The sequence below is a fragment of the Sprattus sprattus genome, assembly GCF_963457725.1.
Source record: "Sprattus sprattus genome assembly, chromosome: 15".
In the NCBI taxonomy this organism is placed as follows: Eukaryota; Metazoa; Chordata; class Actinopteri; order Clupeiformes; family Clupeidae; genus Sprattus; species Sprattus sprattus.
The window spans coordinates 14139256-14161661 of NC_137913.1; the positions used below are offsets into that span (position 1 = coordinate 14139256).

A 22406-nucleotide genomic window follows, 5' to 3' on the forward strand; every position below is an offset into this window, starting at 1 on the left:
CACACACACACATACACAGGACTGACATGGGGAAAATCTGTCTACATGGAGTGAATAAGGGGAATACATTACAGACTCTGCCCTGTGCACACACGCACACACACACACACACACACACACACACACACACACACACACACACACACACACACACGCACACACAGACACCCTCCAGTCCCCAAGCACCTACAGCTGAAACCCCTCGGTGCTATATTCAGCATCTTTACACTCAAACAGAGCAGAAGGAGCCTTGTCTTTGTCCTGTATCTCCTTCCCACCCCCACCCCCCACCCCCCCATCTCCTCACTCCTGTCTGCTCTCTGCACACACAGAATTGTAAGAGGGTTGGTCCTTTGTTTATTGAAAGACCCATTTAACAGCCTTGTCCTTGCTGGCAGGAGCAAGCATTTTGGAGAATAACTCGTCTTTCACTAATGACTGCTCCGTAAATCAATCCTGCTTTATGGCAGTGCTTGAGAGGTCCGGGGCGCAGCGTCCACGCATGGCGAGTGGTGATTTAAATGCCTCTGTGTGCGGTTGTGGGTGTGTGTGTGTGTGTGTGTGTGTGTGTGTTTTTGTGTGTGTGTGCAGTTGTGTGTGGCAGGGCCGTTATGGAGGCGGAGGACGATCCCTTGTCGCTTGAGACGACGGGGGACTTCGGCGAGGACGGGATGCAGGACGAGGAAGACGAGGAGGATGAAGAGGTGGACATCCTATCCGACCAAGGACGTGACGGACTGCGAGGACTGTGGCGGGTGGTGGGCTGGGTGTACACCACTCCCTGGGCGAGCGGGGTGTTGTTAGGGCTAGGGTTCCTGCTCCCCTTCGCCCTCTCGGCGTGGATGTTCCTGCGTTACCCTCCGCTTGACATTGACCTGTCATACAGTGCCTTTGAGGTGCGGAGCCACTCCTCCGCTCAGCATTTTGACTCGCTCGCCATCGCCATCAAGACCCAGCTCGGGTCCTGGGACAGACACAGGCGCAATACAGAGGACTATGACTCAGACATCCTCCGCGATCTCCTGCTGGCCAAACTTAACATGCAGGGTGGTGGAGCGGCTGGCGGGAAAAAGGCTTCAGGGGCACTGCGGAATGAGACAGAGAGCTCTCAGGCAAGCAAAGAGGCCACTGTGAACAACTCACAAAGGGGTGAAGACATCACAAAGACGGACACCGGAAGAAAAACTGCTGGAGCCCTGGAGGACCAAGAAAGATTATATGATAACAAAACCAGCCTGGGAGTATCCAACAACCCCAGCTCCTTGGTTGTTAAGGAGGGCAGGGAGGGAGGAGGGAAGGCACTGGTCAGGAAGGCCAGGTCAGCGGGTACCACCTACTCCTACCTGCAGAGCCAGGCCCTGTGGAGGGTGGAGCTGGTGTTCGTGGCCCAGGGCGGTGAGAACAGCAACATCTTCACCCCGGAGCGTCTCCGCACCATCCACCGCGTGGAGCGTCTGCTCGTGGAGCACCCGCAGTTTCAGCAGTTCTGCTGGAAGCCTGTGGAGCTCCTGAGGGACCTACCCCTGGGGCCCTCCTTCTGCTCACCGCCCAGCTCCCTCCTCTCCTACCTCTTCCCCAGCGAACGTGCCGGCAAGATCTACTTTGACGGAATGGGCCCCGACCTAGCTGACATCAAAGGTGTGTCTGCCACCATAAAGTGAAACTCTTCTACCTAGTCCTGTTCCAAATGCACTTTGGTCAGGGTAACTATAATCCCTTTGATTAGCTAAATCAGGTGATGATGTACAAAAGTGTAACTGATGCCATCAGCCAGGAAGTCAGAGCAGGTTACATCTCCAGAACACAACTCCCAACTGTAGCTTGGCTGGGTGTATATTCATCTGTCTCTGTGATTGATTGGGTTCAGGCCCAGATACTATTTTTTGGGCTGTTATTTAGTTGCTTCTGACAGCTAAGCACCAATCCGTAATTTAAAGATTCCCTCAGACACATACGTTTCCTCCAGCCGTTTCACATCACTTGCTTGCACCATCAAAGCTCACTGTACACATGGAAAAGAAAATGAGTAGCAGTTACAGATCGATCCAAGATAAGGACGAGTCCACAGATCTGGGGGAATTGCCAATTAAATTTCTCATTCCAGAATCAAAGCTAATCCAATGCATATTTGAGTGTATAAATATCATTTACGTCAAGCCATCCCTGCAGTCATATTCCAGTTGCGCTTTAGATTCATAAATAAATTAAAATGTTTCGTTTAATTACAAGAGACTATTTCGAGACGCAACCCATGGTCTGGCTGTGGCTGGAAAAACTGGAGAAAAAAAGCCCAAATATAGATACTGTCGTGAATTCCTCCAATGTACTCTGTTCCCAGGTGCCTTGAGTTTAGCAATCACTCACCCACAGTTCTACTGGTACGTGGATGAGAACTTGACCCCCGACGACCTCTGCTCCTCTCTGCTCCGCAGTGAGATCCACTTCGGCGCCCCTCTACCCTCCTTCTACTCGCTTCAGGACAGACCCCAGGAGCAGAAGCGCCGCTTTAGGGACTTTGTGGTGCAGTATGCCAACATCCTGGCTCAGCAATCCACCAGGTTAAACATATTTTTTTTTCCGCATTGAAGGGCATCTTTTATGGTATATAGCATTTTCAGGTTTATTCGTTAGCTGGTTTATCACACTAGAGTTGTATAACCAAGTGACCAAGTGGCAATGAAATGAGTGAAAGAGTGATGTGCAGTTAACAGCCACTGTCTTCTTACTGTATGTATCTTAAATTCATAGTTATAGTCATAGTGCTAGTGCATTGCAACATGAAAGTAAGGTCATGAAACTGATCTTGTCTTGGTATATTTATTTCAAAAAAGTACGCTTCTAGCTTCAAGCTCACCCCAGTCATAGGCTAAATATGCCTGTGGAATGTTTTCATTTTTAAAATACATTTTCCAGTTTTATATCTCAGCATCTGTAGATAGTTCTTCTCTGGTAGAGATAACCCATCAACGTTCATGGAAAAGTGTGTTATAGTCATTAGGTTTGTGGAAATGGACTGCTTGATCAAGTTTCCTAAAAAATAATTGAGTGTCCTGAATAGCATTAGAGTATCAGATGTGTGGCGATAAAGAAAATCACCATTCTGATATTTAATTAGGTTTGCATACTGGTCAAATAATTATTCCTCTGAAATGAGTTCAGCTGGGTTTCCAATCTAATTAAGATAATCCTATTAAAACACCACAGTGGTCATCCTCCAACAGTGGTCTCCTTGGTCTTTCTGTTTGAGTCTGTTTCTGCTACTAAACTTCACTCAGGATGATTGCCCTTGTCTGTCCTCTCACTAAATATTGCCCTGCCAATCTTTCTTTCTTTCGTTCCCTCTGTCCTCTATTCGATCTCCATTGCCCTATCAATCACTTCACTTTCTGTCTTTCTTGTTTGTTATCTTTTTATTTGTATTGCCCTTTAAATCTGTCCTCTTCTTTCTCTCTTTCCTCATTATCTGTCAATCTCAGCCAGGTGAAAATTCTATATGGTGGCACAGAGCTATTTGATGACGAAGTTAGGCGCACCTTTCACAGTGACATGCTGCTTGCCGTCTTCAGTGGCGCCTGCATCTCGGTCTTGGTTTACATCCTCACATCCTTCTCAGGTACCCCCTCACTCCCAGGCCGCTGGCGTCTGCAGAATACTTCGCCTATTAAAAGGGATGACATAATCAATAACTGTTTCAGTCCGATTTTAAACTCAACCTGTTTTATCACAAGATCGCTGATGAAAGTGAGCACGGAGAAACTCCTGGGTTAGCGTTCGGGTCGAGGCTGTACGCCAGCGCTTTAGTCACAGGACTGCAATCAACACTTCACGTATCTCATTCAGACCTAGCGTGATTTAAAGACCATTACTGACCGGGGGGCACTCGACAGAAATTCCACTCAACCAAAATCCAATATCTCCAACTGGATTGCCCGACCTGCACTTTCATCTCTTCCTCTGCTGACTTTCATATTGCCTTCGCGCTGGCACGAGCGCGAGCACAGCTAGACTACGAATCAGACACTGCACAGGCCTTGTCCTATATAACTCTCAGCAGCATTTAGTAGTTTGTCTCTGTACTGTAATTTTTAAAGTCTGAAATATTACAAGGTAATATTTTAAAAGGTTTTATAGATCATGCCATATCAACTATTTCCAATGAAACCTCATCACCCTCTGTCTCTCTCCCACTGTGTGTGTGTGTGTGTGTCTGTGTGTGTGTGTGTGTGTGTGTGTGTGTCTGTCTGTCTGTGTCTGTCTCCTTCTCCTGAAGTGTTTCTGACATTCTTTGGCCTAGCCAGCATTGGTCTAAGCTGCCTCATGGCCCTATTCCTCTATCATGTGGTGTTTGGAGTGCGATATCTGGGCATCCTTAATGGAGTGGCGGCTTTCGTTATCATTGGGATTGGTGAGTCTTATCAGCCACTTCCCCAAACCATTTCTCTTCATTACAGTAGAATGGCCTTGGAGTTAATTCATTTAATGCATAATCAATAACTCAGGAGCTTGGAAACCTCACAAATGAGCTCTGTGTGTGTACGCTCCTCACAAAGTAGCTGTGAGCTATGAATGTTCCCTCATTGAAGTATTGGTAATGAGTTTCTTCTGCAGTGTTTCTGTCTGATCACAAGTTTTGTTGCCACAGTATTCTACTCTCATCTACTCCATTAGCTACACTCTGCTCATCTTTTTAATTATCCACTAATGTTCGGCTGACTCTGCAGCTCCTTACGTGTGTGTTTGGAAGAGTCCTTTGCTTGTTCTTCTGATCTCTCTGCTTGCTCTCTTTCATTCTTTCTGCTTGCTTGCTTCACTCTCTTCTCACCCTTTACTCCTCTACCTTAAAATCTCTGCCTTACAACATTAAGGTCACAGGTCATAGGTTCGAAAAAACCCAGGAAACACACATACTAATGCAATGCATAACAGTCGGCTACTGCCCGTTGCTTTGGGGTGAAAGAATCCGCTAAAGGAATTCATTTAAATGAATACATATTCTGTGTGTGTGTGTGTGTGTGTGTGTGTGTGTGTGTTTTGGGGTTCAGGGGTGGATGACGTGTTTGTGTTCATAAGCACCTTCCGCCAGGCATCTCACCTGTGGAAGCCCGAGCAGCGTGCAGTCTACACGCTCAAGACGGCTGGGCGGGCCACCTTCCTCACCTCCTTCACCACGGCTGCCGCCTACGCCGCCAACACCTTCTCCCAGGTGCTCACGCCACACCGGCTTTTACCATGCCAGAGATTTGCATTTAGTACTGCTCTACATCTACATTTGTTTAGATCGAAATCTGACTGCTTCAAGATTCAAGTGTTTTATTTGTCACACAACGAATGTAGTAAAATGTGAAAGGGTCTACGCTCCAATATGGTCTACTCCTTGAATTCTCAAATGAAGTGTTCACTGACAATTTTGATTCAGCACGTCATCTGCTCTGTGCGAGTGTCCAGCATGGGTTGTGCTTTTTTTCCCCCCTTTTACAGAACATTTCCAGGTTTCCTCGTAAAACCCTCAGAAAAAGAGTTCTATGCCAACACCCATTGAGCTGTCTGCTTAGCAGCTTTCAGCCACTCAGGTTCTAAGATGAACAAGTTCTAAATAGAGCCTTGGTGACAAAGAAGAGAACTCTTTAAAAGAGACTTCTCTTAATGTCTGAGATCACTCTGGCATCACCTGCTACATACCATTATTGCAGACGGTGCAGTGCTTGTTCTCATTGGCATTCCCAAATCATCATTGGGAGCTATCCGTTCACTGAAATGGAGCATCATCTCAGCAGTGACAATGTATTTTTGGTTCACACAGTGAGGTGCTGACGTACAACGATAGAATTGTAGAACAGTCTAAACTCTGGGTGACACTTCCTTCAAACTTTTGGCACCTATTTATATTCAGGAGTAGCAGTGCAGCATGGAGCTTTGCCAGATACCATGTTTATTCATGATGTCCCCTTTTAGCATATGTAAAAATTTAGCAGAAGAACTTAGTGTTCAGTACAGTAACCAAAATCTCTAAGGCCTCCAGCTTTGACCCTAATCTTTGTTTGGTGCAGATCCCGGCAGTCCACGACTTTGGCTTGTTCATGGCCCTCATCGTAAGCTGCTGCTGGGTGTGGGTGTCCATGCTCATGCCCGCTGCCCTCTGCATCTGGAGCCAGTGCGGGGCTGCCCAGGGTAACGCCTGTGTGAAATGGTATGGTGTGCTCAGGGGGTCAGCGTTTAGGGTTAGCTTTAGCCAGTTAGCATCAGCTACTTTAGTGACATGAAGGGACATTTGCAGCAGGAAAATTGGCTTTTCATAGGTTTCACACCTAAAAGTTTTTTTGTACTCCTGGGTTTGGGGTTGAAGTCCCTAGCATAGCATTGGCCATTGAAATTCATGGGAGCGGGTATTCATCACTCTCTCCAGGTCTCTAAAATCCATCTCTGGGCCTGCTTCCCATTTTGTCACCCTCCACACATAGAATAATAGAGCTGGCTGAGTTAGATGAGTCACCTCATAGTTCTTGACATCTTGGTTTGAACCTCATTGAAAAGTAATACAGCCAGTCCAGACCGACATGGAATAGAAAGAGAAAGCCTTTTCACGTAGCTACACTTCTGGCTATATGGTGGATTTGAACTGGTTGATTCTGCTCTGGCAGGTGGAATATCCTCTCCAGTATCTCCGCGAGCCACAGCCCCCTTTCAGATGAAGACGACGTGGCCTTGCTGTCAGTGGAGATGGAGATAGGTGAGAATGTTAAGTTATTACCTCAGAGCTAAGCGGGACTCAATAGAACCAAAGGGGGATAGACTGAGATGAAACGTAAAAGTGAAGCAAAAGATATTAACCACTATCACACTTTCAAAGTAGACAGAGGTACATTTCATGCAACGGTTCAACTGAGCTGTTTTATGATCCATTTTGTTCTGCCGTAGGCCTTGGCCCAGGGGAGAGACAATCTCAGTCACACTCAGGGACATTAAGTACTGAACAAACACTTTGATTTCCCCTCTCCCATCCACCCTCCAGTCATGCTGCGAGGTGAAGCTAATCCTGCAGAGTCCCTGCTCCTGTCAGTGTCTTCCCTGGGCATCACAATCCCTGATCGTTGTTTCCTCCTCGCCCCCTCTCTTCCAGACACGTGTGACGTGGAGTCCGACACAGCCCTGCTCTCACTGAGCGTGGACCCACCGCAGGGCCCTTCAGGGAAGGGCGGCGTGGGGGTGGTGAGCACCCAGCTCCAGTGGGTGCTGCGGCACTGGGTGGCGGTGCCCGTGGTGGAGAATCGCAAGGTGGTCATCGGTAAGGGCCCGATGGTGCTGTGCTTGGGTTGTACTTGTACTTGTACTTTATTTCTTTGAGAATTGCAAGAGTGTTCTTAAACAGCATTTTCTGCACTACAGTAATGTCATTTCCTTTTAACATTTAGTTAGTCTTAAGACACAGGCTAAATTTCTTCTTTATATTGTTATATCTGTTTTTTTTTACACACATTTAATTTCCCTTCACACTTTTTCACCCCCTATTTCTATCTTTCCCTCTCACAGGTGCTTATATCCTGGTTCTCCTGGCCTCTGCCTTCTGTTGCTGCCTGCTACGCCCGGCTAGTCACGCTCCCCTCCTCTTTCGCCAGGACTCCAACATCCAGACGCTCCTTAATCTCCGTAGCAACCTGAGTGCCCAGGGAATTTCCTGCCACACATGCTCAGGTAAATCCCCCAGCTGCTTCAGTGTGATATTGTACATAACAGGGACGACTTGGACTTCATCAGCTGCTACAAAAGAGAAAGCTGGACGTGCTTCTGCTACTAATGGTGTTCCCCTTTAATTGTACAGGCTAGTTGTAATTCTGTGATGGACTAAAGTCTACTGTGAATTTATCAAAGATAGACTTAATTGACGTCTTGTAGTTTTATTTGATGAGAACCGTGAAAAATAATTAGGCTGCCCAGCTGATAACGGCTAGCCCATTGTGTCTTATGTGCCATGTGCGGCACCTGGCATGCTGTTGGCAAATTAGGCTCATGGCGGTGTATTCTGTGTTCTGCTTTAAAGGTGCCTTCATGGAGAGACCTCATTTCCTGCACAGCGTCACCCACCGTGTGCCCGCTGTGCCAGGGCCGACGGGACAACAGCACTCACGCACCGCGTCCAATCCGGCTCTCCATGGTCAACCCAAAACCGCCTCCCCTACTTCTCAATCAGGTAGCTACCCTGCCTCTTAATACAAACATTCAACGGGAAGTTAACAGACACCCTTTTCTACTTCCAAGATTTATGGTTGGCGTTTTATCTTGCGGGAATCAAAACATGTTTACAACAATACCGACCGAGCGACCACTCCTCACTTTCCCCTCAGACAACAGAGGAAATGGGATGTGGAGTGCGGAATTAAACAATTTTACAATTTTACATTACTTAAGGCTTTGCTGTTTTGAAGAGTGTGATGTCTGAAAGAGCTTCAAGGTTGAACAAAATAACAGATAATTCGATTTTCATCACCATGGTATTACATGCTGTAAACAATCCAACTTAATTCGGCAATTTTTTTTTGTTTTATGCCTGTCTTGCAGGAAGACTGCTCACAGTCTACGTTTCCAAGTTGGACATGGGATCTGCTGTCACCCAATATCGCTACTCTCTGAACGCCAGCGTCCCGGCACCCTGGATTGCACTGACACACGGCCATGGGGAGGTGCCATCTTTCCAGGTGACCTTAACTCTCACCACACCTGTGCAGCATCAGGCTGTGTTTTAGATTCAACCACAGCAGTCAGTTATGTGAATAGAGTTTGATAGAAAGTATGACATGTACCGTAAATTAATACATGGCAATTATTTTTATGCTGATTACTAAAAAGCATGTACAAAATGTTCAGTGTATGCTTCTGGTTACATTAACCCACTGTATATTAAACATACAGTGTGCCGAACTGTACTGCAATGTATGTACATTTTTACAATAAAGATTTCATCAATGTGTTGTAAGTAAAGCAGCAACCTACATCTGCACACTCTAGTTGAGAATAAAACCTGTCCACTGTCACTCTCACAGGCATACGGCAGTCCCCATAGCAACTACAGCACCAAGCTGACAGTGTGTGTCTCACACACGTATCACCCTCACCCCCGCTGGATGATCACATCCCAGTCATGTGACCCTCACCACGGCTTGAGAGCAGAGTTCAGCTTTTATGTGGCGTCTGCCGAGCAGCAACACAGCAGGTAAGAGAGATCGAGAGAAAGAGAGGGATAGAGAGACAGACAAATAGAGGGAGAGAGCGGGAGAGGGATGTTGAAAGGCAGAAAAATCATAAACAGCACAGTGAAGGTCAGTGTATTCACAGAGCCCTGAAAGAAGTCTGTAGGTTGGAGCTGCAGAACTATATAGAGTGGAAGCAGGAAAGATGGCTTACCCTGGATGCTCCGTTTAGGCTGATGTGTCACGTGCCACTGTGTGGGTTCACCAAACCCTGAACCAAACATGAGCTCTGCCCGAGTAAACAACCACTCGGAACTCAATGCTATATGGCTATGCCATATATAATATAAAATGAAGAAACATGTTTGTGATGTTTGGGCTAGGTGATTCAACAATACTTGTGCATTTCTATTTTCTATTGAATACTTCTGACATTTGTTATTTGATCTCAAATCGCATCTCCTTTATTGGAAGAGGGCTTCCTCTTGAGCAGGCAGCAGCAGCAGTAGTAGCAGCTGTAGCAGAAGCGGTTGAATATGGTTGAAGAAGGCTTCCAATTATACAGCTTGATGTTAGAATGCCTGAGCAATTAAAGATTTATAATGATTAACCTTTCGTGTACCATAATTGTACATTGTAATTGAAAATGTTCTATTATATACCATTACTGTGTATCATTCTCATCCAGGAGGCTGTATTTCGCCCAGCACCACCTGAGCCCCCACCCCAGCCGAGTGTGTGCAGAGCCACCGGGCTGTGTGATAAGCAGCGGGCCAGACGGACCGACCCAGGGCAGTTTCTACATCCCTCTCAGCGCAGGTATGGCAGGGGAGAGAGAGAAAGAGAGAGAGAGAGAGAGAGGGAAAAATAAAGAGAGAGAGAGAGAGAGAGAGAGAGAGAGAGAAAGAGGGAGAGAAAGAGGGAGAGAGAGAGAGAGAGAGAGGGAGAGAGAGAGACAGAAAGAAAGAAAGAGGGAGAGAGAGAGAGAAAGAGAGAGAGAAGACACAGGACACACATCTAACATTAACACCTCGCCTGGCCATCCACACCTGCTGGGCTGCTGCCAAGGCACCACTCTCTGTGTCTGCCAGACAAGGCCAAGAAAGGTCAGTTTGGACCTGAGCAGCATCAGATGGCTGCTACGCCTACTACTGCTACTGCTGCTGCTACTGCTGCTACTGCTACCCAGCATCTTCCACTGACTTTCCACTGAAAGTGGTGGGGGTAATGGGGGGTTGGAGCAGGCTGTGTGGGGTGCTTTTGCAAACTGTGTGATTGCTTTCTAAAAGCCAACAATCCATATATACCATTTCTCTCACAGACATCAACCCTTTTAGACCAGAGGGTTGTTTTACCACTAGGGGGTCCATAAAGTGGTTGGGGGGCGGGGTGGGGGCGGGGGAGGCAAAGCTTTTTCTAAAAGAACACTCGTGGCTCACACATCCCAGGATAATGTGCAAACATATCTCTTTTTAAAATCCATGTCTAATAGACCTCAATGGTGTTGAAGTGCTCCATCTTGCCGTCTACAATCAATTCTTATCACATAATGGAAGGTACTGCAGTAGGGATAAATACAGTTTTTGAGGGGCAAAAGTGCTTGTGTTTCAGTTTTTGTGTACAGGGCTAAAATGCTGGCCTTTGCTTGACAGGTCATAGAGAGCCTGGTGGGACATGTTTATGCTTAGTACAGTGCTGACAAGCCCGATTTGTCAAATCGTTGCTTTGGAAACTGGGTTCAAAACAAGCCCCTCTGCGTTTCTGAGGTACATCTTGACTTTAACAAGTAGGCACCATGCCCAAAGCCTGTCTGTCTAAGGGGAGCAGCTCAGTGAAAACGACCACTTCTCTCACTCCAGGCCCCTGCTCTCATTATTCAGACTTTCTTTGCATCTTCTTCTAGAGCCTACACCGGCAAACACATCCAAAACCTCAGGCTTTAACCCCTGCGGTGGAGGTGTCTGTGGGAAGCCAGCGGTGCGCCCCCTAGTGGATACCGGTGCCATGGTTTTTGTGGTGTTTGGCATACTGGGTATCAACCGTACGCAGTACTCAGACAACCATGTCATTGGAGATCTGGTAAGTAGACTGCTGAAATGTAAAGAATGACTCATGATAATAATACGCTAATAATATTCTAAGACACATTATATCAATGCACAGCTTGTCTGCTGCACAGTTAAGTAAGGTTGTGAGTTACTGCGTCATAAATACACAGCACAGTGTAATCATTTAGTAGGACGAGGCTATAATTCGCGTGGGCGTTAATGAGATGGAAATGGAATTTTCCTCCAAAGGGCAGTGTAATCTATGATCCCAGCTTTGACCTCTTTAAAGAGATCGGCCATCTCTGCCAACTCTGCAAAGCCATCGGTGCCAACACAAAGCTGGTCAAACCTGGTGGGGCCCAGTGCTTACCTGCAGGTAAATATCCATAGAAGGGCAGCCAAATAGGCTTGGCAGATACACACATACATTCTCACATCTATGCACACATGCGCCCACACACAGACATAAAAATAGCTCAATCCATTATATATGAAACTTCCTGACCTGTCTCTCTCTCTATCTCCACTCTCTATTTCAGGCAACAGTCTGTCTACCATTCTCCCTCTAATGCACCCGGAGTGCCACTCTCTGCCCGAACCCAACCTGCTGCCAGGGCAGCTGTCCCATGGTGCGATCGGGATGCAGGGGGGTAGAGTCCACTGGATCTCCATGGCCTTTGAGTCTGTGAGTGTTCAATATCTGCTCACTGTAGACTTATATCACTTAAAAATCAACGCTTGAAACACATTATTCATTATGTTTTAGATATTGTAGTATTACAATATTTTTATTGGTAGTGAGTAAGTCTTGTTTGTTAGCCACAGCAGGTCTTCTTCAAATTGATTTATATTTTTTCACCGGATGGTTCCTTGTTCATCTCTGTGAATGCATGCAGGGGATGCACTGCAACATTCAGTCGTTTCATTAGTATTTGAGCCTCAGCAACTAATGTCTTAATTGTGAAAATTAACATGATTGTCCTTATTAGTTTAAGAGGGTTTAATGTCCCATTGCCATGTGCTTTGTTTGAACGTCTAGCATGCAAATTTTGTAAACTCAACTGACCTGTTATTTGTCATATAAGGCCATGGTGATATTGCCATTAATGCACAGAGTGAATAGTCCAATGACTATGGAGGGTGGGAGGAGGTGGGGCAGCTTTTTCTTCAGGGTGTTCACAGAACATAGACAGGACAACACAGTTTCGAAAAGTACACAATGTGTAAATATTTTGCCCCTAAACTGGTACTTTGACCTTCTTTTAATGTGTCAACCACACCGAATCTGTGCTGTGATGTAGCCCACAGAGCTGTGAGTTGTCTGAATGCCACTGTTTTGGCAGTGTGAACGCATTCGTGCGTGAATCATGAGGGTGACTCACAGACAGGAAACAGATGCAACTCCTGATGAGGTAGCATCCCAGACATATGAGAGAGTTTGTGAGGCTTTTCAAACATTTGATCACAGAAGAAGAGAGGTCATCAGATGCATCAAGCATCAGATGTATTATAAATGGGCTTTTTGTAAAGGACTCTTTCTCTTTCTCCTGGTGTTAAGTGCCTTAATAATTATCCAGAAATAATTCATCTTTCTCTCTCTCCCCCCCCCCCCTTTCTCTCCCTCTCTCTTTCTCACTCACTCACTCTCTCACTCTCTCACACACAGACAACCTACAAAGGAAAGTCATCTTTCCAGACGCACGCTGACTACCTGCAGTGGGAGAGCTTTCTGCAGGAGCTGCTGGCCTCTCTCCCGCAGACGTCCTCCCTGCAGAGAGGCTTTCAGACCTGCGAACACTGGAAGCAGATTTTCATGGAGATCATTGGTAAGAGTTCAGTGAGAGCCAGCAGACAACGGGGAAGGGAAAAGCCTAGGAATGATCCGGAGACTAATCCAAGGTCTGGGCTCATTAACTGTTTAATTCATTTTATTGGAGTCGGCACACAGCGAACCATCAACTGACTTGCCGTAACCATAGCAACAGCTACCTTCATCCCCTTACAAGAGCACTTCTAGAAAATGACAGAAATCTGACAACGTGCCAACAACCTTAAGACGCCTCACTGATCAACAGACAAGTGTTGATGTTTCTAAATCACTCTCCCTTGGCCAACTTGGCCAGGAGAAATGAGTCGGGAAATGAGAATGCCTAATCTCATATCAGCTCTTCACTGTCTCCTATGGCTCCAGGTGTGGAGAGCGCTCTCTACAGCCTGCTCCTCTCGCTGGTGATCTGCGTCGCCGCTGTTTCCGTCTTCACCGCTCACCTACTCCTGCTGCTGCCCATCCTGCTCAGCATTCTGGGTAAAGTCGTGAGTTTCCGTGGTTTGTTTGTTTGTTTGTTTATTTATATTTTTTGTTTTGCTGTTACAGCCTGGAACAAAAATGAAATTTCAAAGCGGCACGGGAAAGCATGCTGCAGGAGTAAACAGGATGATGCAAGGCTCAGTGGGTGCTTGCGCAGCTCAGAAGAGAACACTCTCATTGCCTCACTCACTTAGTCAGCCCCTCCGCTCACAGCTTATATGTGCCGTCATTAACTTCCTCTGCACAGACCACCCACTTATTTAGTTTCTCACTCTTTCCATACGATAGGCTCAGCGGACTGGATTGTTTTGGCTGCAGATTCTGTCAGGCGTCTATAGCACCCGCTGGCACATAAATGAAACACTGAATTGAGGTGAAATTGAGTTCCAATGGAAATCAGATCTGAGTGGTGGTATAATGTGTGTGTATATATAGAGTATGGTGGTGTGTTTATATATGAAGTGTGGTGGTGTAATGCATGTATACAGTATATGAAGTGTGGTGGTAGATAGATAGACTGCCAGTTAACTATTGTAGTTGTTCAGTTACCCCTTTGGGAAACGCATGCCGGTTGTGCACGACTGCATAAAAGAATGCAGTGAAATGAAGGGCAACACTCAGTAGACTAAATGGAGCTCTAGATTGAGGGCCAATTGTTCTTCGGTGTGCGTGTGTGGTGAACGATGACTCTTGCAAAACATAGTACACATCCATGTGTCATTATAAGTCCTGCTTCATAAAAACAGTTCATTAAGAACGTGTGTGTGTGTGTGTGTGTGTGTGTGTGGTGTGTGTGTGTGTGTGTGTGTGTGTTGCAGGGGTGGTGTGCACTGTGGTGGCCATCATGTACTGGCTGGGCTGGGAGATGGGCGCGGTGGAGGCCATTTCGCTGTCCATCCTGGTGGGTTCGTCCGTGGACTACTGCCTGCACCTGGTGGAGGGATATCTTTTGGCCGGGGACGTCGCTGCTGCCGCACCCGATTCACCTCTATGTGGGGTAAAGAACCCTTGTGTTTTTGTTTCATGTTTCCTGGCCCATTACCCATTCTGGCTGTGAGTACAGAACTCTCGGGTCTTAATGGTCTCAAAGAGGTTTTGTTATGTCATGCTTGGCTTATTAATGGCTTCTGAGAGGTTCCTTCTGTGGAAAAGGAGAGACAGGGAGAAAATATAAGGTATTTAAAGGCTACTACTGAAAAGATATTGGCTAAGAAGCGAGATTCGTACTTTGCTGTGCTTTTTTGACCTTCGGTACATAAAAAGGCTTGGGGTTTGCTGATTTATCTGACACCCTATGTCTGTTAATGAAGGGATGAGACCAAACGCCAACTTTGTATAAATATTTTATGTCCAGTTTCTAGAGGGATTACCTGACCCTCTCAGAGAATATTGAGTTTCTTTGAGAAAGCTATTTTAATATCCAAAAGACAAACAAACAATCTGGTGTCTGATTTCAAATGACTTTGTCTCCCACTGCAAATCCATGTGACACGCCCCTGAAGCTCATGCAGCACCATATCCCTCTGTTCCTCAGGATCCCTCTGGCCAACGGATCCTGGAAGCCGTCAATCACGTCGGCGTTGCCATAGTATCCAGCGCTGTCACCACGGTGATCTCCACCGTCCCTCTCTTCTTCTGTGTCATTGTGCCTTTCGCCAAGTTCGGCCAGATTGTAGCCATTAACACAGCCGTGTCCATCCTGTACACTTTGGTCATCACCACGGCCATGCTTGCCACCATGGGCCCCGCAGGCTTCCGTAGACCCCCTGGGGCAGTGCTCAAAGCCAGCCTGGCGGTGCTGCTCACCGTGGGTCTGGGAGCCATCCTCCTCTGGGTTAGCGGCCTGGTGTTTCCAGGCCCCTGGTATACCTTCAACATGTAGACAACAAAGATGTCAATGTTACACAGTGCTGCGTTAGAGCACTGAGGCAGGGCTGTGTAAGTCCTTGTCTATGCACACACATACACACATACATACACACACACATACACACACAGACACACACACACACACAGACACACACACACACAGACACACACACGTTCTTAATGAACAGTTTTTATGAAGCAGGACTTACACTGTATGAACTTTAGAAAATAATGACACATGGATGTGTACTATGTTTTGCAATTTTTTTCTATGTACATAACTTGAAGTAAGAGAAAATGTTAGTTGTGACAGAAGAAAAGACTGTGAAAGAAGAAAGTATTTCGGCCCCTTTGAATTCTGTGAATTCTTCTAGCCTCGATATGACAAAGGGAGCACACATGAATGACATAAGAGACAGGCGAAGAGAGGGAGTTAGAAAGAGATGGTGCACAAGACAGAGAAGAAGAGAAGAAGGAAAGAGAGCTAGAGAGAGAGAGAGAGAGAGAGAGAGAGAGAGAGAGAGAGAGGGAGAGAGAGAGAGAGAGAGGAGAAATGCACAGGGGTTCCTGAGCCAAGAAGATGAACAGAGCAGAAGAGAGAGCAAAAAGGGAACTGTGGATATATGAGAGAGAGTGAGAGAGAGAGAGAGAGAGAGAGAGAGAGAGAGAGAGAAAAATGCCACACAGTGCTTTGTACTGAAGATGCCCTGATGCTGTCACACACAGCAGCTAGACTGACAGGTCACACACTGAGCCAGATCATGCTTATCGCCCCCTGTGCATCCTCTGCTACACACAAATCCACAGGCCACCTCACACTGTATCCAACTCTCAAACAGCGTGGTAATGATAATGACTGCACTGGTAGCTTGTAGTTATACCTATTCAACAGAAACTCACTATGCTGATTTAAATGCAAGACCAACAAAATCGACCAAACTAATGAACACACATGTGACTTCCTCCAGTCTGCACAGTCTTGTCATTTCTCTTGTTAATATATTACCCTGAAGCAGCCTTGGTATTGAAACAGAGTAATTTGAATACATCAGAGAGAATAAATAATTCTGAATGTTAAATGAGAACAGGGCTTTTAAAAAAAAAGTTATTTCATTCTTCACTAGCTCTGACTCCAAGTCTGATACCATTGTTTTTGTGCTATCATTTGCCAGCATATATTTAATCATACGAGCCGTACTTAAAGAGTCAGACAAATTGTGTTTGTGCCTTTTGTATTACAGACGGTAGTCATTTCTCAAGTGAACCGTCGTTGAATAGTAATTTTGAGGCATTTCTGTTTTCAAATGCTAACAGCGAGAGTCCCTCATCAGCACAGCCTTCTCCTCAGCGAGGAGCCATCTGTCATTCATCTGAATGCCACTGGGTTTCATTGTTACAAGTGATCAGTCTTTCCTGTTTTCGTAGCTGTTTTTGCTGCGAGTTTGATTGATACAACTATTAATAATATTAAATTATACAAGCACTTACAATTGTGTCCCTGTGTGAAATGTTTATCCAAGTGAAATTAGTCTGCTGTTTGATGGTGGTTGGTCTGCACAGATAAACCCTTGTTTCTCAGTGATGTCTGTTTTTTTTAGACATCAGACGGTTTCCACTGTTTCTTTTAATACTGTTTTGTTTAATGTCCTTCTTTACTTGCTGAACAGGGGTCTGTGAGCCTTTTCAAGCAGCACTACGGGGTTCTGTTCCAAAACTAGTGAGCTAACTACCTAAAAGGCAACCTTGCCATCACCACCAACAGCCCAGTTGACACTGATTTAAGCTATCCAACACACTAGCTGGTGTCTTTTGGCAGTATAGCTGGCAATGTCATGCTGTTTTTCATTTTTGCAGGGTATTCCAGCCCGGAATACAGAACTTCATAGGACACAGGTTTGTATCTGTCCTTCACATGACCATATGCTATCAAAATGAATTCCAAGATGGTACCAAAATTAGTTGCCTATAAAACCATACCAAAAGTGTAAAATTGTTGCATAGTGTAACTTTAAATAAGAACGAAACAAAATAACACCAAAAATGGCAACAATAACAATGAATGTATTTTAACAGTATTGCTGTGTATTCTCATTCTGATTTGTATTACATTTGTTTACTTTTCTCTAACCCTTAAAACCCTTACCATGACAGAAAGGACCAGGATACATATAATATACACATACATTCTGAGAAAAGCTGTTGTTTTCCTTTATCACCAGAACAGCATCCTTGCAGAATACGTTTTTATTTTTTATGACCAAAAAAGTGGATGTGGCTCCTTCAAACTTGTTTCACCCTCATGAGTGCTGTGTACTCGCCGTGGGCCGTGCCTGTTGACATGACATGACCTGATCTGTCCTTTCCCCTCTCAAATAGCTCACTGGGGCATTAAGTGCCACTTCAGAACCACCTCATCAAAACGGTTCATTTCTCACCCCCGACAGGAAAAGCACACCTCTGTGCTTCTTCTCAAATCTAAAGTCTGTTGAGAAGGCTCCCTTCAAAGGGCCTTCTCATGCTTGACCTGCAGAGGACACCAATTTCAAAGTCAGTTTCTCTCTCCTGAGCCACTAGAAGCTCAAACACCTCTATGCGGCCATTAGCATTTCGTGTTGATATGGAAACACTACATCATCTTCACCTGATAAATGTAATTCATAATAAATGCAATTTATATGCTAATATGGTAATACACACATTCAGAATACAGAAAGAATTTAATTATTTCACATTGAATACAATGGAAACGATAATGTAAGCCCCCTAGCAAAGAGTTGCAATGCATGACTGTTTCTCACAATGCTGCCAGAAATTAGAGCATCTCATGTTATACTTATAAATTAAAAGATATATTTACAAATGAGAATAGTCTGGACTGCCGTGCTTGCACAGACGGCAGTGCCAAACGACGCTGACTAGAAGAGCGCAGCATCCTGGGTGTAACATTTGCCCTTACAAGAGCATTTAGGTAGGTGGGAGAAGCAGAGCCAGTCACTCTGAAGGCAAGCATTAGTGACTTGAACTTAATGCGAGCAGCTACAAGCAGCCAGTGGAGCTCAAAGAGTAGCGGGGTGATGTGTGCCCTTTTTGGTTGGTTGACCACCAGACGCGCTGCCACGTTCTGGATCATCTGTAGTGGTTTCACCACGCAAGCCGGCAGGCCCATTAGGAGGATTAAGGATTAATTAAGGATCACCTTTGTATAACATTCGCTACCCATCCCAATCAAGGATGACCTTTTACAAAACTGGGAAAGACCCTGATTTTGCATAAGAAAATAAATCACTTGATTTCATATTTTTGTAACAATGGCTGAATTAATATGATAATATGTGCTTTGGCACCAGGGCTACATCCATAGTATTTACTACTTTAGTTTGAATGGGCTGCTTATAGAAATAATAGGTTACAAAGTAGTGTGTAGAGGATAGTAGTATGCTGACATTTTGTGTTTTATTTCTTTCCCTAAGTTCACTGTAATAAGGTTACTGAGGTTAGGACCCACTGAGAGAATCTCAAAGAAAAACACAGTCACACCTTACAGCCCAGAGGTGATGCAACCTCAAACAAAAGCTGCACGCTGTGAGAGATCAACCAAGCCCTCCTTTTAGGGAGGGATTTATTTCCCACCGGTGGGAAAATAGTTTTTTTGTTCTTGTTGTCAATATGCCTTTAAAGCTCTGTGAGTCATAAAAAGAACACCCCCATAAACCTTTAATCTTCGTCATATGTGCTACTTGTGCATCAATGTTTTAAGTTTGAGGAAATTTACAAAAACATCAAGGCATGTCAGACTACCTAAAAAAATGTAACAGGCCTTAGGCTTTTAGGAGTTAAAGAGTGGTATCAAAAACGTGACATGAGCCATTTCAAACTGAAAATATTATCATCTTTATGAAATAGGTACAGTTGTTAACACTAATACATTTGTGAAAATCAGCTATACAATATAAATAAATTGCATCTTTAGTTTTGTATGTACGGTATCTGTGGTCGTATAGGCTTCCTGTACATCAAATTAGCTAATATTAGTGTGTTTGAGTACATTATTAATACATATATACATACATACATACATATCATTAAATCCATACACATACCCCGTGTAGGATGCGCACATAATCTACTTAAAGGAACAAAGAAACACAGTATCTCTCTCTGGCATTGCGGTTGCACTGATAATGTAAGACCATACATCACCAGGGAAATGCAGACAAGCTTAATGTTTACATTTACAGCACTCTATCCAACAGAGTCAGCTTTTCTACGGCCACCTAGACCTTTCATTACAACATCATGCATTATATTTGTATATGTATATGTAAAAGAGGTATTTCAAAGGTACCATATACTACACTTGAACACCATCAACTCAGTGAATGGGAAGGGCTCATTGACACTAAAACAGTAAATATAAAAATCTTTGCCTTTTGTTGTTTTTAAAATGAGCAAACAGAAAGGACTTCTCACCTACAAATTAGAAACAGCACGTTTGCCACAGGATCCCCTTAAAACCTGTAGTCACCCATCACTCACAAAGAAACAAAAACAACAAAATCCCCAGTGAACCCGGGAAAGAAACTGATCATTTAAGATGTTTTTTTTTTTTATTCGTTAGAATGGCAGACAGTGATTATGTTTGTGCTGACTGTAAATGGAATGTGTCCTCTGCCCACAAGGCAAATGGATTGAATTGCATGAGGGCGTAGATACACTCATCCTGAAATTCAAGTTAGTCTGTGTGTGTGTTGGTGCCAGAAGCAGAGTGAAATCATAGGCTTGTTCTCAGATGGACAATTACCAGTTGCTTTTTGAAACCCAGTGTTGAACTTTCCATTATGTGTGTGTGTGTGTGTGTGTGGTCTCAGAAATGGGTGTAACGCTTGGCATGTCTCACTGGGGGTCAGCATGGGCAGAGTGATCACATGACCTTGAGCTAATCAGACAAGAGGAAGCACCACAGATTGACCCGTTATCAACACGACCTCCCAAAAGGCTACGATGACTTACTAACACCAGGGCACAGTCACCTACAGAGCAGAAGATGAGGTGGCCAATCAAATGATTTTGCGAAGCAAAATTTCTAACGGAATTACAGAGCACAGAAAATCAAGGCAAAATTGCAGGGTGCTGCATGCAAAAAACATTGATGAGAAGTCAAAAACAACCGAGGATCTGGAAACAACCATAGATGACAGAAGGCCCTTATCAAGTTTCTAATCTAGAGGCTCATTTCCTGTTGAAGAATGAAATAATCATTCTTGATTGTAATACGTCTGGCCCTATGGGAGAGCATGATGTCTTGGTTGCCATCTTAATAAATATTTATTTTTCGACGTATTTTGCAAACAAGTCCACTAAATACATAACTTGCTGCACAGCGGAAGTGACTGTTCTAATCACATAGATTGACTATTGGTGAAAATCTTTAGGCAGAATGCTGCTGCTGAATGAGGAGGATGTATGAAACTGGAGATGGTGGACAAAGCCTCTATAAACCTCTTGCAAATAAATCTTTGTAATGCATGTTCTCAATGGAAGATGAAACAGCATTTAATACGGGCACAACGTGACAGATATGCAACACAGTACAACAGGCATCATCCATGTATATACTTCAGGTACATGGAAAGACAAAATGAACAATGAAAGATGATCTTCATGGAGCCCAAAAGACTGTCCTGGCCAACTGATGAGGTACAGCGCAAAGAATACACAGCAATAACTTGCCTTATGTCGAGACGTTGAACACACTAGCATGTACAGCACTACAGTATATTTTTGTAGAATACAGACAGTACAATGTAGCATGGTACCTGATGTTGTTGTTGTCAATGGCAAGAGATACTGACAATATACTGCTATGGTTTCCCCACCAGGGTAGTACTTTGAACTAAATAGTCAACGTGCCTGGGTGCATAATTAGACATGTACACTCATCAGTCACCTTCTGTTTTTGGAAAAGGAGTGAAGTGAATACGCACCTAAAAAAACAAACTACCCCACCTGCCTCCGATTCCAGTTTTTACAGTTAATGCCCGCGGTAAAAAGACAAAAGATGCCCGCCCGCAGTGACACGAGAAAATAAAAGAGGTATTGTGAGGAACAATGGACGACAATCAAGATAAGCATTGCCAGTGTTTTCATCTCTGTGCTAATCTTATCCTCCTGAATCCAGCACCTACAGACTTCACACGGTGTTCACTGTCTGTGACAGTAAATTACCGGGGCCCCTTCAAATCATGTGTGCCGTGCGAGACGGCAAATTGAACATATTCACCAGGTTCACTTCATGGAAAAGCAATTAACAGCCAGCAGACAGGGGCCACATTTCTTTATTAGTCCTTTAATACGGTAACTGCTTCATTCATTTGCCTTGCTAACGGTACTCAGGAGGACATCCTGGGACTGGTCAGGGAAATGGTCGTTACAAATGGTGGCGGTGGTGGTGGTGGTGGTGGTGGTGGTGATGGTGGCTCCACCATAGTACAATTATTTCTTGGTCTCTCCGAGCGGTAAATACATGCATCTCTGCTGCAACATACAGTGTCAAAGAAAACTCAAGTCGTGTTTGTTTGCAAATCCCACTCTGGACGCTGATTCCTTTTCGCGATGGAGGGACACAGAGGGTGGACAGACGAGGGTACTCTCTGTAAGGAACCACAGAGGGATGGAGTTGAGAATCTGCCTAGGACCCCTCCTCCTACACCCCCTTACCCTTATCCCTTGGTCCCACCCCCACCCCTCCAAAATGCCCTCCTCGTGGTGTGGTGTACTGGACTGGCCTGGCATTAGCACAGGGACATGACGGCCTGCTGGCCTTCATCCTGGAGATCCTGAGAAACCTGTTTGTTCGCGTTGCTCTCATTTTTGGAGACTTATTTTTGTCTGTTTTTTTTAAAAAAGGAAAGAAAGAAAAAAAACAAAAACAAACAAACAAATAATCCAGGGGTCAATTTATTCTCCTACCCCCTTTTCCCCCAACCTCCCCCACCCCGA

General features: G+C 44.9%; 1 protein-coding gene across 1 annotated transcript; it reads left to right on the forward strand.

The window, feature by feature from the left end:
- Positions 1 to 611: 611 nt before the first annotated feature.
- disp3 (dispatched RND transporter family member 3) lies at positions 612 to 15420 on the forward strand (the record flags this gene model as incomplete). Its single annotated transcript, XM_080852587.1, has 20 exons — positions 612 to 1638; positions 2339 to 2558; positions 3477 to 3613; positions 4271 to 4405; positions 5043 to 5203; positions 6048 to 6187; positions 6639 to 6727; positions 7118 to 7282; positions 7528 to 7689; positions 8036 to 8185; positions 8554 to 8690; positions 9036 to 9205; positions 9871 to 10001; positions 11086 to 11261; positions 11480 to 11606; positions 11770 to 11915; positions 12897 to 13056; positions 13422 to 13535; positions 14357 to 14535; positions 15073 to 15420. 20 exons carry the CDS (start codon positions 612 to 614, stop codon positions 15418 to 15420), a joined length of 4074 nt encoding a protein of 1357 aa, XP_080708713.1.
- Positions 15421 to 22406: the final 6986 nt, after the last annotated feature.